The 17237-nt window shown below is 46.4% G+C and overlaps 1 protein-coding gene across 1 annotated transcript in view; it reads right to left on the bottom strand.

Annotated features, from left to right (window-relative positions):
* Positions 1–839: 839 nt before the first annotated feature.
* Positions 840–17237, bottom strand: part of LOC144257474 (ceramide synthase 4-like) — a 73216-nt gene continuing 56818 nt past the window's right edge. The window contains exons 8-9 of the mRNA XM_077805447.1: positions 6264–6417; positions 840–995 (exon numbers count right to left, since the gene is read on the bottom strand). Of these exons, the coding sequence (XP_077661573.1) occupies positions 840–995; positions 6264–6417 (310 nt within the window). The remainder of the gene's footprint in view (positions 996–6263; positions 6418–17237) is intronic.

The following is a 17237-nucleotide window of genomic DNA, read 5'->3' as shown; positions in this document are numbered from 1 at the left end:
AGTGTGTGTGCATGGACAGGGGGAGGGCAGATGCTCTGATGTCAGGGATGTGCCTTTCCTCACAAAATATACCTCCTCTTGGCCAAGTTCACACGTGCTCAGTAGGGGTGTTAGAGGCTGGTGCTATTATTACAATTCCACCTCCAGTGAGCACGTGCCATTCTCACACAGCTCTTCCAGGGCAGCAAGTGCCGACCAAAACGTCCCTTGCAGTTGTGCTTCCTGGTGACCAAAGGCCGATGTGGTGCCAGAAATTGGCACTGAGAGCTGGGAGCCTGTCCCTCCTATATGCGCAATGATAACCCTCCCTCCATATGCACGAGGGGGCTGATTTAAGGTTTCCTGGACAGCAGAGAAGCCAAGAACTGCCTGGGCTCTGGACACTAAACCACCCGTAGAAGGTGTCACCCCAGAATAGGGCTGAGCAGACTGCCAGGGCAGGGTAATGGGGGCAATGTTTGCCCCCTAGAAGATGAACAAGAGACTCCATTCACCAGTGCTAAATCAACACTTGTTTACAAGCTGACATTTATGGCTATATGCAAATTATTTGAAAATATACACATTAACTCATGACTTAATTTTCATAAAATGCCACATGGAGCTGCACAAAGCCAGGCAGCTCTGTGCTGCCCCTATGCACTGACCCTGGGCACTTTTAACTATCAGCTTATATTGCCTCCCAAAGAAAAAAAACCCCAAAATTGAGACTGTTCCTATAAAATTAGGACATCTGATCACCACAGGTCTACACAGTGAGCATGACAGGTCCTAAGGACACTGGGCTAGCTTTGTTATAGATGGGGGCAGTCAGCAGTTCTGAAGCATTAGCACACCCATTAGTGAGATGGGCTCTGTTGGGCCACATTACTTTGGCTGCAATTCTTTGTGACATTGCCGAAATGCATGGTCCCATTTTTCTCTTTTTTGTTCTGTTCTTGCTCCTCTTCACTCTCATCACTTTCTTCTGTGTCACTTCTTGCATCATTTTTCATCTGCAGGAGAGAGATATTTTAAATCAGAGGCAATAATACATGGAAAGCTGCACAAGAAACAGCTGAGCCACTGGATGACGAGTCCAGCTGCCATTTCCATCTTTGGGCTTTAGCAAACCCTTTCTCATGTCCTCCCGGGCTGCCCTTTGGAGAGTCTCTCCTTGAAATGGACTCTGACTATCCCTCTGTCTCACTCTAGGGGCGACCCAGGGACAAGCCCAGCCCATGCCAGGAATGGCTGTACAGTCATGAAGCAGCCTGAGCTCAAAGGAGCACATTAAGTTCCTGGGCTGGGGAGGATTTACCTTCCAAACACCCACAGCTGGGCTAGACTCGTGAAGGTATGCTGCCCTGTGGTTTTGCTTGGGCTGCCCTGCTGTGACAGCTGGGGCCCCGAGCACATTTCCTTTCTAGGTTCAGAGAAGGGTTACAAATCCCTGTTTAATGGGGCTAGAGGAAAGGAAAAAAGAGCTTTCTACAGCTGGCTGGGCTATGCAGAGCCTCAGTTCCAAGGAGGGGGAAGAATTGTTTGTGCTGGTCTGTGGGGGGAAGAGGAGAGTGGCAAAGTTTGGAGCAAGGGGATGAAATTCAGCAAACAAAAGGGTTTCCTAGCACTAGGAGCACATTGGACCAAACCCCGAGGTCCTTCCATGGCAAGTCTATTGATTGCAGCACATTTTGTGTGAATAAGGGCTTCAGGAGGCAGTGGATAGAGCATTGGAGTACAGGAGACCTGGCGTCTGCCCATTCCACTCCAGGGTGACCACTTCTGCTCCATCCCCAGCAACCTGTCACAGATCTTCCCCACTCCGGCCTCCTTGTCCCAGTGCCTTTTCCTCATCTAGCCAGTACCAGTCTCATCCCAGTCTCCTTGTCCTGCAAGGCTTAATCTCTTTCCACCAGTCCTAGACTACTTGTCCAGCCATTCGCAATTCCCCTACAATTCCCCAGCTCATTGTTTCCTTCCCCAGCCAGTGCCAAGCAGTTTCCCCTTTGGCTCCCAGTCTCCCTGCTCTGCCAGTTCCAGTCTCCCCTGGCTCCCCGTCTCCTCCTCAGGTTACAGTTCCAGGGTCTTTTCCCACCCAGTTCCAGTATCTCCTCCACCCCAACTCCTAATCACAATCTGTGTCTCCCCCAACAGCCTCCAGAACCAGTCTCCCCATTCTCCTTTTCCCAGTCTGGCTAACCCCTCCACCCCAGGTCAGGCTATCACCTCTCCATTTGAACTTACAGCTTCCTCCGCCGTATTACCTGGGCCCAGCAGAGAGATCACTGAGAAAGCACAAGAGAGACAGGCTCCCTGCTTTCAGTTAAAATGTAAGAACATAAAAACGGCCATACTGGGTCAGACCAATGGTCCTTCTAGCCCAGCATCCTGTCTTCTGACAGTGGCAATGCCAGGTGCTTCAAAGGAGATGAACAGAACAGGGAAATTTATTGAATGATCCACCCCCTGTCATCCAGTACCAGGTTTGGACAGCCAGATGTTTAGGGACACCAGAGCATGGGGTTGTGCCCCTGATCATCTTGCCTAATAGCCACTGATGGACCTATCCTCCATTATCCAATTCTTTTTTGAACTCTCTTAATTTCAGTCAACCTGTGGAACTCTTTGCCAGAGGATATTGTGAAGGCCAAGACTATAACAGGGTTAAAAAAAGAACTAGATAAATACATGGAGGATAGATCCATCAATGGCTATTAGCCAGGATGGGCAGGGATGGTATCCCTAGCCTCTGTTTGTCAGAAGCTGGAAATGGGCGACAGAGGATGAATCACTTGATGATTACCTGTTCTGTTCATTCTCTCTGCGGCACCTGGCATTGGCCACTATCAGAAGACAGGATACTGGGCTAGATGGACCTTTGGTCTGACCCAGGCCGTTCTTATGTTCTTATTGGGTGATCCCTGGTTTCCTTCTTTTAACCAGTTTCTGATCCATGAGAGGATCTTCCCTCTTATCCCTTTGCTTAATAGCCTTTGGTGAGAGACTTTGTTAAAGACTTTCTGAAAGTCCAAGCCAGCTCAAAAGCAGCCGGGAGAGGGCTCACTGGGCAGGGGCCCAACATCAAGCTTTGGCAGGCCAAGGGAGATGGGAGGACAGGGAACACCCTGCTGCAGGACTCATTGAAGAAAGCTACAGAGACAGAAGGCAGGGCAGCCTTTTCCTTCCACAGCACATGGCAGAGTACATGTGGGATGGGTAACCCCATATGCTGGGTGAGCATACCAGGGTCCACTCTGTCCTGTAGTCCAGAAGATCTCCAGCTTTGGAAACACCTGCCAGGACCAACCTCCGGCACAACAAGGGGACCTCCATCACTTGTGCCACAAGATATGGATTGTGGAACAGGGGTTCAGCAAGGAGGTCTAAACCCTCAGTGGCCACAATGGACTTGGCTTTGGAGACCAACTTCCAGATCTTGAGAAGGTCCTGGCAAAACACCGGCAACAGTGTGCCCTTGTTGCCAAGAAGGTTAACGACATATTAGGCTGCATTAGTAGGAGCAGATGGAGGGAAGTGATTATTCCCTTCTACTCAGCACTGGTGAGGCCACGTCTGGAGTACTGGGTCCAGTTTTGGGCCCCACACTACAGAAAGGATGTGGATAAATTGGAGAAAGTCCAGCGGAGGGCAACAAAAATGATTAGGGGACTGGGGCACATGACTTATGAGGAGAACTGAGGCTCAGGGAACTGGGCTTGTTTAGTCTGCAGAAGAGAAGAGTGAGGTGGGATTTGATGGCAGCCTTCAACTACCTGAAGAGGGTTTCCAAACAGGATGGAGCTTGGCTGTTCTCACTGGTGGCAGATGACAGAACAAGGAGCAATGGTCTCAAGTTGCTGTGAGGGAGGTTTAGGATGGATATTAGGAAAACCTATTTCACTAGGGGGGTGGTGAAACACTGGAATGCGTTACCTAGGGAGGAGGTGGAATCTCCATCCTGAGTGGTTTTTAAGGTCCGGCTTGACAAAGCCCTGGCTGGGATGATTTAGCTGGGGGTGGTCTTGCTTTGAGCAGGGGGTTGGACTTGATGACCTCCTGAGGTCTCTTCCAACCCTAATCTTCTATGATTCTATGAACTCAGAGAGGTCTTGAGAGAGGACTCTCAGATGGAGATAAAAGAGCAGCCGGTCATATCACAGCCCTTGGAGGTAGCGGAGGAAGTCATGCTCTAACTGGCTCAGGAAGAGGAGGCTGCCAGGGCCAGGACCAAGGGGCTCCTCTGAAGTGGGGCTGGGGTCAAGTGCAGAAGGAGAATGGGGGAGGGCATCAAAATAAGCTTGGCACCAAGACTGGAATCTGTGGGAAGATGGTCATCCCTGCCTGGGTCAGCTGGTGTCAGACCCAGGTTCCAGATCTCCCCCAAGTTTTCTGGAAGGCTCCCAGTCACAAAGTCCACCCCACTGGCAACCAAGGAAGAAATCTCAAGCTCGGTGCCAGCTGGGGGGACTGATGTTGACAACAAGGGAACCCCACTGGCAACTTCCTTCACAATGGGCTCCTTTAATGGGGGCAACAACAGCAATAACATCCCCCCTCAAAACCTTCTCGTCAGCCAGCTCCTTCCAGTGAACTTTCCTGGGGGCATTAAATGGATGTAGCAGAAACAGCAGCATTCCCCCCACCCCCGAGAATGGTAAAGGGGAGGCATCCTCCAAATCTGAAAGCAGCAGCTGCCCCCCAGCCTGGTGCTTCCCCTTAACTCTGCCCCGTCCCTCCTCTTCCCCTCCCTCCACACACAGACCATCTCCCAAGCAACACTATCAAGGTCAGCAAGCAAGATGGCATTTGCCAGCGGGGCCAGTGGCAGCACCTTTGGGTCTCCATCTTCCCTCCCAAGGGGGCACTCTCCATCTCCTGCCATTGCCACCGCCCACTTCAAGGCCTGTGCACGCTGGCTATCATGCTTGTCTGGGTGCAATGGAGAGGCCATCCCAGGCACCTGAGTGCGCTCAGAGGGCGGCTCGGGGGAGGGGCTGGCCCAGCTGTCATGGTTACAGTGGCTCTACTGGTGCCCTTCTGCATCGGGGGAGGAGGGAATGAGAAGCAGGGAAGGGGGAGCAGGGGGAAACTTTTCCCCCCAAGGGAAAGGGGGTCCCTGGGCAGGGGCTGAGGAAGCTGAAAAGAGAAGGGAAGGAGAAGGGGAGCACAAGGGAGCAGTCTTCCCAACAAAAGGGAAGGGAAGGGCAGGAGGAGAAAAAGGGGAATATGGGTGGGACAAACAGACCAAACAAACACAAGAGGGGAAGGGAGATAGGGAACAAGACAAGAAAGCTGCTGCTGCTGGCAGAATGGAACCCAGGCGGAGGGGGGCGAGCGACAGCCACAGCAACACCACCCCTCCCCCGGAAAAGCAGCAGGAGCAGAGCAGCCAGGCACCCCTCCAGGTCCAGCAGCAATGGTGGTGGCCAGCTGGAAGCCGGGCCCAGTGCACACAGTGGACAGTGCTCACTTAGAGAGCAGCTATTTGATATCTTGTTTTCTCCTCATTGGTTAATGTGTAGCCCCAGACTTTAATTACTGCAACCTCTGCAAACCCTGCTTAGAAGACAGAATTATTCATTTCCTAGGGGATTTTCCATAGCACTCATCACTAAAATATCTGAGTGCTTCACCAACATTCACCTTTTTCACTGCTCCCCCGTGCAATGAAGGGAATGTGCCCCCCAATTTACAGATGGGAACTTGAGGCACACAGAGATTAAGGTAAGAAATATCCACTAATTTTGGGTGCCTGATTTGAGATGCTTAGGACCTGATTTTCCAGAGTTATATAGCATTATATAGCACTTTATCTGTGCCATGGACATCAGTTGCATCTGTGAGTGCTCATGTCTGTAAGTCAGATCCCAGGGTCTCAAGCTAGACACCTGAAAAATAGGGAACACACAATGAGTGACCACCTGTGAAAAACGGGGTGCTCACAGAGGGGGGAGGGATAGCTCAGTGGTTTGAGCATTGGCCTGCTAAATCTAGGGTTGTGAGTTCAATCCTTGAGGGGGCCATTTGGGGATTGGCCCTGCTTTGAGTAGGGGGTTGGACTAGATGACCTCCTGAGGTCCCTTCCAACCCTGATATTCTATAAAGGTTTTCTTCTCTAAACACACTTGATTCATGCCTTGCGCAACACCCATCCTGTACACTGAATGCAGCTGGGGATCTTATGGAAAAAGTAGTACGTGACCCCATAACTACAGACTGTGCCATATCATAATGCATACAATAAGAGGACTGAATTAAGGTTGCATAGGCAATGGCTATACCGTGCCATTGATGAATTTGTAGATCATGTGAATGATTAGCTTGGCCCAGAAGACGTGCAGCAGCTGCAAAACCATCAGGAGAGCATTCATGAAATAGTATCCGAAGAAGGGCTGGTATTGCTCCATGGAACTATAGAATGAAGTGTACAGCACCCTGCAATATAGCAAGAGACAAACTCAGTCAAGAACAGGTATGAGATTTAAGCAGCAATAGCAAGAGGCCAACCTCAGAGTGTTCAGTTCCAGGTCTGGGTGGAAGTTCAGGTCAGTTCTGTTGTGCCAGTTGTGGCCTGTACACCGGATGAATATCTTAAATTGTCCAAAGCAAATGAAAGGTAACAAACAATTAGGTCACCCTGACATGTGAAACTATTTATAAAATAAGCAAAAGTTGAAGATACAAAGTCTGATATAAATTGGTGCATATCATAGGTTTTACTGCCAAAAGGAACCATTATGATCATCTAGTGCATACAAAGGCCATAGAACCTCACTCAGTAAATCCTGTATCACATCCATAACTGAAGCGTGTGCCCCAGAGAGCCCTCCAACCTTGAGTTAAAGACTTTCAGTAATGAAAAATCTATCAACTCTCTAGGCAATTTGTTCCAATGGTTGATTATCATCACTTAAATATTGGCACCTTATTTTCAGTTTGAATTTGTCTAACTTCAACTTCCAGCCAAAGGATATCATTACACCTTGATCTGTGAGATTTAAAAGCCCTCTGCCATCAGAAATCTTTTCCCCATGTAGGCAATTATAGACTGTGCTCAAGTCACCTCTTAATTTCGTCCTTGATAAGATAAATAGATTGAGCTTCTTAAAGCTCTTTAAATCTCTGAATGCATCTGATGAAGTGAGCTATAGCTTATGCTCAAAATAAATTGGTTAGTCTCTAAGGTGCCACAAGTACTCCTTTTCTTTTTGCGAATACAGACTAACACTAACACGGCTGCTACTCTGAAATCTGTAATTAAATCTCTTACTGTAAGGCAGGTTTTCCAGACCTTGAATCATTCTTGTGACTGTTTTCTGAACTCTTTCAAATTCTTCAACATCTTTTTGAAGTGAGGACACCAGAACTGGATAGAATATTCTAGGAATGGTCCCATCAATGCTGTATGCAGAAGCAATACCACCTCCCTACTACCTGATATTCCTGTTCATATATTCAAACATCACATTAGCCCTCTTACTCACAGATAACACTGGGAGATTAAGCCAAAAGAAATAATTAGGAGTTTTCAAGGCTCTTAGTAAGGTTAGGAAATTGCTATAGCAACAAACGCAGATGATGTGAAAATTACAGGAAGTGTCCAAAGACACTGGATGTGTGTTTTCCTTGTTTAATTTTAATGGGACAAGGTTGCAAACCCTTCATGAACATTAATTTTCTGATGGTCACTTAGGGCTAGTTCCACAACAGGACATAGGTGCTGAAACACCTTATTTTTAGGTGCCCTGTGGCCCAGTGGAACTGTCAGCCTCGAGCTGGGCACCCAGGCTCCCTATACAAGGTATGAGGAGAGTTAGGCACCTAAGAAAGGGGGACACAGAAGCCAGCAAGCTGAGTGGGGATCTATCTAAATTAGCCAGGAGGAAATCTCAGAGAGGGGTGTGACCTAAATCACACCCTTAAAGGTAGTTAGGTGCCTAACGCTGGGCTGGAGGGAGGTATTTTGCTTGGGACCCACAACCATGAACCTTCTCCTGGAGTTAGGCACCTAAACCAGGTCAGTTCTTTCTCTCCGAAAGCCACAAAAAGAGAGAGACTGTTACCCCTGCCCCCCTTATAGCCAACAGCTCAGTGATTAGGGCATTCATCTGGGATACGGGAGACCTGTTTTCAAACATCTGCTCTGCCTCATTTGGAGCAGGGACTGTAATTTGGGTCTCCTCTATCCTGACCACCAGGCTATTGGATTTTCAGGTGTGGGTCTGTATTAATCTCTCCTGTTGAAGTTGTTCCACTTTGTATAAATAAATAAATAAATAAATAAATAAATAGAGCAGGGACTAGACCTTGGGGCTCCCACATATCAGTAATAACGGAGAAAAGGCAGAAGTGTTCAATAAATATTCCTGCTCTGCATTTGGGGTGGGGGGGAGAGAAATGATGTAGTCATGTCATATGATGATGATGAAAACTTTCAATTTCAGCAGTAACACAGGAGGACATTAAACAGCACCTACTAAATTTAGACATTTTTAAATTGGATAACTTATATCCAAAAGTTTTATAAGAGCTGGCCAAGGAGCTTATTGGACCATTACTGTTGATTTTCAGTAAGTTTTGGAACACTGGAGAAGTTCCAAAGACTGGAAGAAACCTAATGTTGTGCCAAAATTTAACAAGAGTAAATGGGATGACCTGGGTAATTATAGGCCTATCAGTCAGACATCAATCCTGGGCAAGATGATGGAGAGGCTTATATAAGACTCATTAATAGAAAATTAAAGGAATGTAATACAACTAATGCCAATCAACATGGGTTTATGGAGAATAGATCTTGTCAGACTAACTTGATATAATTTTTTATGAGATTACAAGTTTGGTTGATAGTGTTGATGAAAGAGACTTCTGTAAGGCATTTGAGTTAGCATCATGTGATATATGATTAAGAAACTAGAATCATAGAAAATTAACATAGCACATATTAAATGGACTACAAACTGGCTCACTGGCATAGCTAAAAGTGTAACTGTAAATGGGGAATCATTATTGAGTGGGTTATTTCTAGTGGGGTCATGCAGCGATTGGTTTTTGGCCCTGTGCTATTTAACACTTTCCTCAATCGCCTGTAATAAAACATAAAATCATCACTGATAAAGTTTGTGGATGACACAAAAACTTGGGGAGTGGTAAATAATGAAGAGACCAGATCACTGATTCATCATGATCACGATCACTTGAGAAGTTGGACACAAACAAACAATATGTGTTTTATTACAGCCAAATGTAAAGTTATACAGCTGGGAACAAAGACTGTCAGCCATAGTTACAGGGTGAGGGATTCCATCCTGGAAAGCAGTGACTCTGAAAAGGATTTTGGAGTCATGGTTAAGGCTGAGAAAATCACAGATTTTTTTTTTAATTCATGCCAGTGTCCCGCGGGAGTGAATGCTGGATTTTCATGGGATATGCATAGACACTGACTCCCTCCTCTATTTCTGCATTTTTTCCAATAGCAGGAAGGCAGAGTGGGCATTCCCTCTTCCCACCTCCATGCTGAGGCTATGCCTGCTCATGGGGGTTAGCAGGCCAGTTTCATCGCAGAGGGGGCAGGGAGGTGGCAGGCCAATCCTGTCCTTGGGAGTAGCGATGTGGGTCACTACATGGTGCTGGCCGACTGGCCCAGCTCAGCTTGGGGCGGGACTTGATCCATGTTCAGTTCTGGCCCAGCAGCTGCTGCTTCCTGTCCAGTCAGAGCTGTAAACAGGGGATTTTGCATGGGAGTTGGGAGTGGGGGGAAATGTGTGGTGTCTGTTTGGGTTTGGTTATTTTTGTTTTGTCTTTTTCTTTGACAGGACTTTAGGTGGGAAGACTATGACAGACACAGAGGCATAAATGGTAGTGACCCAAGGAATGGAAGAGACAAATGAAGAGGACCAGAAGTGGAAGCTGCAGGATGTACATGATCCTGGAGCAGGTACCTGAAAAGAGCTTTGTTTGTATGAGGTGCCACCTGATAGAGCTGATGGAAGAGATCTGAAGTTTGGAGATGCAGGTGGTAACTATGGTTGAGTTTCAAAGGGGATTCAGGTTGATGATGGAGGGACGGCAAGATGAGGCTGAAGGGAAAAGTCAAGACTTGCAGATGCAAGCTGGACTGAAGAACTGTGAAGGGAGATTGCTGGGTAAGGAAAGGGGCCAGTGGAAGCCCATGACTACAAGAACCAGGCGGATGAAAAGACTGCCTAGTGAAGGAGAAACAGAGCTCAGGAACAGGTTTTCCAAGTTGGAGAATGAAGAAGGGGCACAGCAGCCACTAACAGAAGGTGGGAGGGCCAGGAGGAAAAAAATATCTTTGAAAACTCAATGGCAATCGGGGGAGGTCCTGGACGACTGGAAAAAGGCTAATGTGGTGCCCAACTTTAAAAAAGGGAAGAAGGAAGATCTGGGGAACTACAGGCCAGTCAGCCTCACCTCAGTCCCTGGAAAAATCATGGAGCAGGTCCTCAAGGAATCAATTCTGAAGCACTTAGAGGAGAGGAAAGTGATCAGGAACAGTCAGCATGGATTCACCAAGGGCAAGTCATGCCTGACTAATCTAATTGCCTTCTATGATGACATAACTGGCTCTGTGGATGAGGGGAAAGAAGTGGACGTGTTATTCCTTGACATTAGGAAAGCTTTTGACATGGTCTCCCACAGTATTCTTGCCAGCAAGTTAAAGAGGTATGGGCTGGATGAATGGACGATAAGGTGGATAGAAAGCTGGCTAGATTGTTGGGCTCAACGGGTAGTGATCAATGGCTCCATGTCTAGTTGGCAGCCAGTATCAAGCGGAGTGTCCCAAGGGTCGGTCCTGGGGCCGGTTTTGTTCAATATCTTCATAAATGATCTGGAGGATGGCATGGATTGCACCCTCAGCAAGTTTTCAGATGACACTAAACTGGGAGGAGAGGTAGATATGCTGGAGAGTAGGGATAGGATACAGAGGGACCTAGACAAATTAGAAAATAGGGCCAAAAGAAATCTGTTGAAATGAGGTTCAACAAGGACAAGTGCAGAGTCCTGCACTTAGGATGGAAGAATCCCATGCACCACTACAGACTAGGGACCGAATGGCTAGGCAGCAGTTCTACACAAAAGGACCTAGGCGTTACAGTGGACAAGAAGCTGGATATGAGTCAACAGTGTGCCCTTGTTGCCAAGAAGGCCAATGCCATTTTGGGCTGTATAAGTAGGGGCATTGCGAGCAGATCGAGGGACATGATCGTTCCCCTCTATTCGACTTTGGTGAGGCCTCATCTGGAGTACTGTGTCCAGTATTGGGTCCCACACTACAAGAAGGATGTGGAAAAATTGGAAAATGTCCAGTGGAGGGCAACAAAAATGATTAGGGGACTGGAACACATGACTTATGAGGAGAGGCTGAGGGAACTGGGATTATTTAGTCTGCAGAAGAGAAGAATGAGGGGAGTTGCTTTCAACTACCTGAAAGGGGGTTCCAAAGAGGATGGATCTAGACTGTTCTCAGTGGTAGCAGATGACAGAACGAGGAGTAATGGTCTTAAGTTGCAGTGTGGGAGGTTTAGGTTGGATATTAGGAAAAACTTTTTCACTAGGAGGGTGGTGAAGCACTGGAATGTGTTACCTAGGGAGGTGGTGGAATCCCCTTCCTTAGAAGTTTTTAAGGTCAGGCTTGACAAAGCTCTGGCTGGGATGATTTATTTGGGGATTGGTCCTGCTTTGAGCAGGGGGTTGGACTAGATGACCTCCTGAGGTCCCTTCCAACCCTGATATTCTATGATTTTATGATTCTATGAAGAGCGGCTAGTCCTACAAGAAGAAGGGAAGAGTCAATGGAGATAGCCAGAGTTTGGAGCCCTAGGAGGACAGAGGATGTCTCATAGAAGATTGCAAATGAGAACAAATGACAAGAGGACTTGCAGCCTGAAAGAACAGGAGGAAGGCTGGAGAATTGCATCATCACCAGGAAGAGGCAGGTCTATGTGAATGGAGACTCCCTACTAACAAAAACTGACAGGCCTGTCACCAGAGCTGAACCAGAGAACAGAGGGGTGAGCTGTCTGCCAGGAACAAAGATACAGGATCTGGACCTGAGACTGAAGAGGGTCCTAATGGGAGCAAGAAAGAATCCACTGATTGTCCTTCACATGGGAACAAATGACACAGCTAGATTGTCACTGGAACACATCCAGGAAGACTATGCCGGGCTGGGAAAGATGCTTAAGGAAATGGAGGCTCAGGTGATCTTCTGTGGGATTTTACCTGTCCCTGGAGGAGGAGAACGAAGGCAAGACAAGATTATGATAATCAACAGATGGCTCAGGCAGTGGTGCTATAAGGAGGGCTTTGGGATGTTTGACCACTGGGAGGCATTCCCGGACAAACGACTGTTCTCATGGGATGGACTTCACCTGAATAGGGAGGGAAATAGACTTCTGGGATGGAGGTTGGCACATCTGATTAAAAGAGCTTTAAACTAGGAACTTGGGAGATGCTCATGTAATCTCCACGTCTGATTTTAACATTGAGTGGGAGGAAGATCAAGTAAGAGAAGGTATGGCAATGGAGAAAGGAACAGCAGTGGGTGGGAGAATGGACATCAAGAGGAAAGATAGTGCTGATACCAATGAAGCTAACAGTCAGGTAGGCAATACTGTCTGAAGAATGACTGTACCCAAATGGGTGAGGAATGTGAGCGAAGTCAAGCAGCAACAACTAAGATGTCTGCACACAAGTGCAAGGAGACTGGGTAACAAAATAGAGGAATTAGAACTACTGGTGCAGGAAGTGAAACCAGATATTAGAGGGGTAACAGAAACATGGTGGAATAGTAGTCATGGCTGTAGCACAGGTACTGAAGGGTATGTGCTGTTCAGGAAAAACAGAATAAAAGTCAAGGTGGTGGAGAAGCTCTGTATATTAATGAGGAGATAGACTGTATAGAAATTAGAAATGAAGGAATTGATAAAACAGAGTCTGTTTGGGCCAAAATCACTTTGGAGAAGAAAGCTACTAGAGGTTCCCCTGGGATATGCTTGGGGTGTGCTACAGACCCCCAGGATCTGATCTGGATCTGGATAGAGACCTCGTTAATGTTTTTAATGAAATAAATACTACTGGGAATTGTGTGATTATGGGAGACTTTAATTTCCCAGATATAGATTGGAGGACAAGTGCTATTAATAATGGTAGGGCCCAGATATCCCTGGATGTGATAACTGACAGATTTCTTCACCAAATAGTCACTGAATCAACAAGAGGAGATGCCATTTTAGATTTGGTATTGGTGAGTAGTGAGGACCTCACAGAAGAACTGGGGGCAACCTTGGTTCAAGTGATCATGAGCTAATTCAGTTTAAACTAAATAGAAGGCTAAACAAAACTAGAGCTGCAACTAGGGGCCTTGATTTTAATAAATTAAGAGAATTCTTAGGGAATTGGACTGGACAGAAGAACTCAAGGATCTGAATGTGGAGGAGGCTTGGAATTACTTTAAGTCAAAGTTGCAGAAGCAAGCTGAAGCCTGCATCCCAAGCAAGAAGAAAAAAATCATAGGGAAGGGTTGCAGACCAAGCTGATTGAACAAGCATCTTAAACAGGTGATTAAGAGAAAGCATAAAGCCTACAAGGAATGGAAGATGGGATGGATCAGCAAGGAAAGATACCACTTGGAAGTCAGAAAGTGTAGGGAAAAAGTGAGAACTCCCATAAGCCAAGCAGAGTTGGACCTTGCAAAGGAGATTAAAACCAACAGTAAAATGTTCTATACTCATAAAAATAAAACGAAAACAAGGAACGAAGAAGTGGGACTGCTAATCACTGAGGATGATGTAGATATTAAAAATAATCTAGTCATGGCCCAACACCTAAACGAATACTTTGCCTCAGTTTTCAATAAGGGTAATGAGGAGCTGAGGGATAGTAGCAGGGTGGCTAATGGAAATGAAGAAATGGAAGTAGAAATTACCACATCCGAGATTTCAGAGTAACAGCTGTGTTAGTCTGTATTCGCAAAAAGAAAAGGACTACTTGTGGCACCTTAGAGACTAACCAATTTATTTGAGCATGAGCTTTCGTTAGCAACAGCTCACTTCATCGGATGCATCCGATGAAGTGAGCTGTAGCTCACAAAAGCTCATGCTCAAATAAATTGGTTAGTCTCTAAGGTGCCACAAGTACTCCTTTTCTTTTTTCACATCCGAGATGAAATTCAAACTCAGACAACTTATTGGGATGAAACTGGATAAACTCCATCCAAGAATATTTTAAAGGAACTGGCACATGAAATGGCAAGCCCAATAGCAAGGATTTTTAATGAATCTGTAAACTCAGGGATCGTATCCCATGACTGCAGAATTGCTAATATAGTTCCTATTTTTAAGAAAGGGAAAAAAAGTGATCCAGGAAACTACAGGCCGGTTAGTTTGACCTCATAGTATACAAGGTCTTGGAACAAATTTTGAAAGAGTAAATAGTTAAACGACATAGAGGCAAACGGTAACTGGGATAAAATACAATGTGGTTTTACAAAAGGTAAATTGTGCCAGATCATCCTGATCTCTTTCTTTAAGAAGATAACAGATTTTTTTCGACACAGGAAATGCAGTAGATCTTTACCTGGATTTCAGTAAGGCATCTGATACAGTTCCACGTGGGAAATTATTAATTAAATTGGAGAAGATGGGGATTAATATGAGAATTGAAAGGTGGATAAGGAACTGGTTACAGGGAAGACTGGCTAAAGGGATCATACTGAAAGGTGAACTCTCAGGTTGGAGGGAGGTTATTAGTGGAATTCCTTGGGGATCGGCCTTGGAACCAATCTTATTTAACATTTTCATAAATGCCCTCGGCACAAAAAGTGGAAGTGTGTGAATAAAATTTGCAGATGACACAAACTTGGGGGGTATTGTCAATGCGGAGGAGGACCGGAATATCATACAAGAAGATCTGAATGATCTTGTAAATAGGAGTAATAGAAATGTGATGAAATTTAACAGTGCAAAATGCAAGGTCATAGAATCATAGAATCAGAATATCAGGGTTGGAAGGGACCTCAGGAGGTCATCTAGTCCAACCACCTGCTCAAAGCAGGACCAATCCCCAAATAAATCATCTCAACCAGGGCTTTGTCAAGCCTGACCTTAAAAACTTCTAAGGCAGGAGATTCCACCACCTCCCTAGGTAACGCATTCCAGAGTTTCACCACCCTCCTAGTGAAAAAGTTTTTCCTAATATCCAACCTAAATCTCCCCCACTGCAACTTGAGACCATTACTCCTCGTTCTGTCATCTGCTACCACTGAGAACAGTCTAGATCCATCCTCTTTGGAACCCCCTTTCAGGTAGTTGAAAACAGCTATCAAATCCCTCCTCATTCTTCTCTTCCGCAGACTAAACAATCCCAGTTCCCTAAGCCTCTCCTCATAAGTCATGTGTTCCAGTCCCCTAATCATTTTTGTTGCCCTCCGCTGGACTCTTTCCAATTTTTCCACATCCTTCTTGTAGTGTGAGACCCAAAACTGGACACAGTACTCCAGATGAGGCCTCACCAATGTCAAATAGAGGGGAATGATCACGTCCCTCGATCTGCTGGCAATGCCCCTACTTATACATCCCAAAATGCCATTGGCCTTCTTGGCAACAAGGGCACACTGTTGACTCATATCCAGCTTCTCGTCCACTGTAACCCATAGGTCCTTTTCTGCAGAACTGCTGCCGAGCCATTCGGTCCCGAGTCTGTAGCGGTGCAAGGGATTCTTCCATCCTAAGTGCAGGACTCCTCACTTGTCCTTGTTGAACCTCATCAGATTCTTTTCGCCCAATCTTCTAATTTGTCTAGGTCCCTCTGTATCCCATCCCTACTCTCCAGCGTATCTACCTCTCCTCCCAGTTTAGTGTCATCTGAAAACTTGGTGAGGGTGCAATGCACACCATCCTCTAGATCATTTATGAAGATATTGAACAAAACAGGCCCCAGGACCGGCCCTTGGGGCACTCCACTTGATACTAGCTGCCAACTAGACATGGAGCCATTGATCACTACCCGTTGAGCCCAACAATCTAGCCAGCTTTCTATCCACCTTATCGTCCATTCATCCAGCCAATACCTCTTTAACTTGCTGGCAAGAATACTGTGGGAGACCGTGTCAAAAGCTTTGCTAAAGTCAAGGAACAACACGTCCACTGCTTTTGTCTCATCCATAGATCCAGTTATGTCGTCATAGAAGGCAATTAGATTAGTCAGACATGACTTGCCCTTGGTGAATCCATGCTGACTGTTCCTGATCACTTTCCTCTCCTCTAAGTGCTTCAGAATTGATTCCTTGAGGACCTGCTCCATGATTTTTCCAGGGACTGAGGTGAGGCTGATAGGCCTGTCGTTCCCAGGATCCTCCTTCTTCCCTTTTTAAAAGATGGGCACTACATTAGCCTTTTTCCAGTCATCCGGGACTTCCCCCGATCTCCAGGAGTTTTCAAAGATAATAGCCAATGGCTCTGCAATCACATCTGCCAGCTCCTTTAGCACTCTCAGATGCAGTGCATCCGGCCCCATGGACTTGTGCTCGTCCAGCTTTTCTAAATAGTCCCGAATGACTTCTTTCTCCACAGAGGGCTGGTCACCTCCTCCTCATGCTGTGCTGCCCAGTGCAGCAGACTGGGAGCTGACCTTGTTCGTGAAGACAGAGGCAAAAAAAGCATTGAGTGCATTAGCTTTTTCCACATCCTCTGTCACTAGGTTGCTTCCCTCATTCAGTAAGGGGCCCACACTTTCCTTGACTTTCTTCTTGTTGCTAACATACCTGAAGAAACCCTTCTTGTTACTCTTAACATCTCTTGCTAGCTGCAACTCCAGGTGTGATTTGGCCTTCCTGATTTCACTCCTGCATGCCCGAGCAATATTTTTATACTCTTCCCTGGTGATTTGTCCAATCTTCCACTTCTTGTAAGCTTCTTTTTTGTGTTTAAGATCAGCAAGGATTTCACTGTGAAGCCAAGCTGGTCGCCTGCCATATTTACTATTCTTTCGACACATCGGGATGGTTTGTCCCTGTAACCTCAATAAGGATTCTTTAATACACAGCCAGCTCTCTTGGACTCCTTTCCCCCTCATGTTATTCTCCGATGGGGTCCTGCCCATCAGTTCCCTGAGGGGGTCAAAGTCTGCTTTTCTGAAATCCAGGGTCCGTATTCTGCGGCTCTTCTTTCTTCTGATCCTGAACTCGACCATCTCATGGTCACTGCCTCCCAGGTTCCCATCCACTTTTGCTTCTC

The sequence above is a fragment of the Eretmochelys imbricata genome, chromosome 25, assembly GCF_965152235.1.
Source record: "Eretmochelys imbricata isolate rEreImb1 chromosome 25, rEreImb1.hap1, whole genome shotgun sequence".
Taxonomy (NCBI): domain Eukaryota; kingdom Metazoa; phylum Chordata; order Testudines; family Cheloniidae; genus Eretmochelys; species Eretmochelys imbricata.
This window is presented reverse-complemented; position numbering and strand designations above follow the sequence as displayed.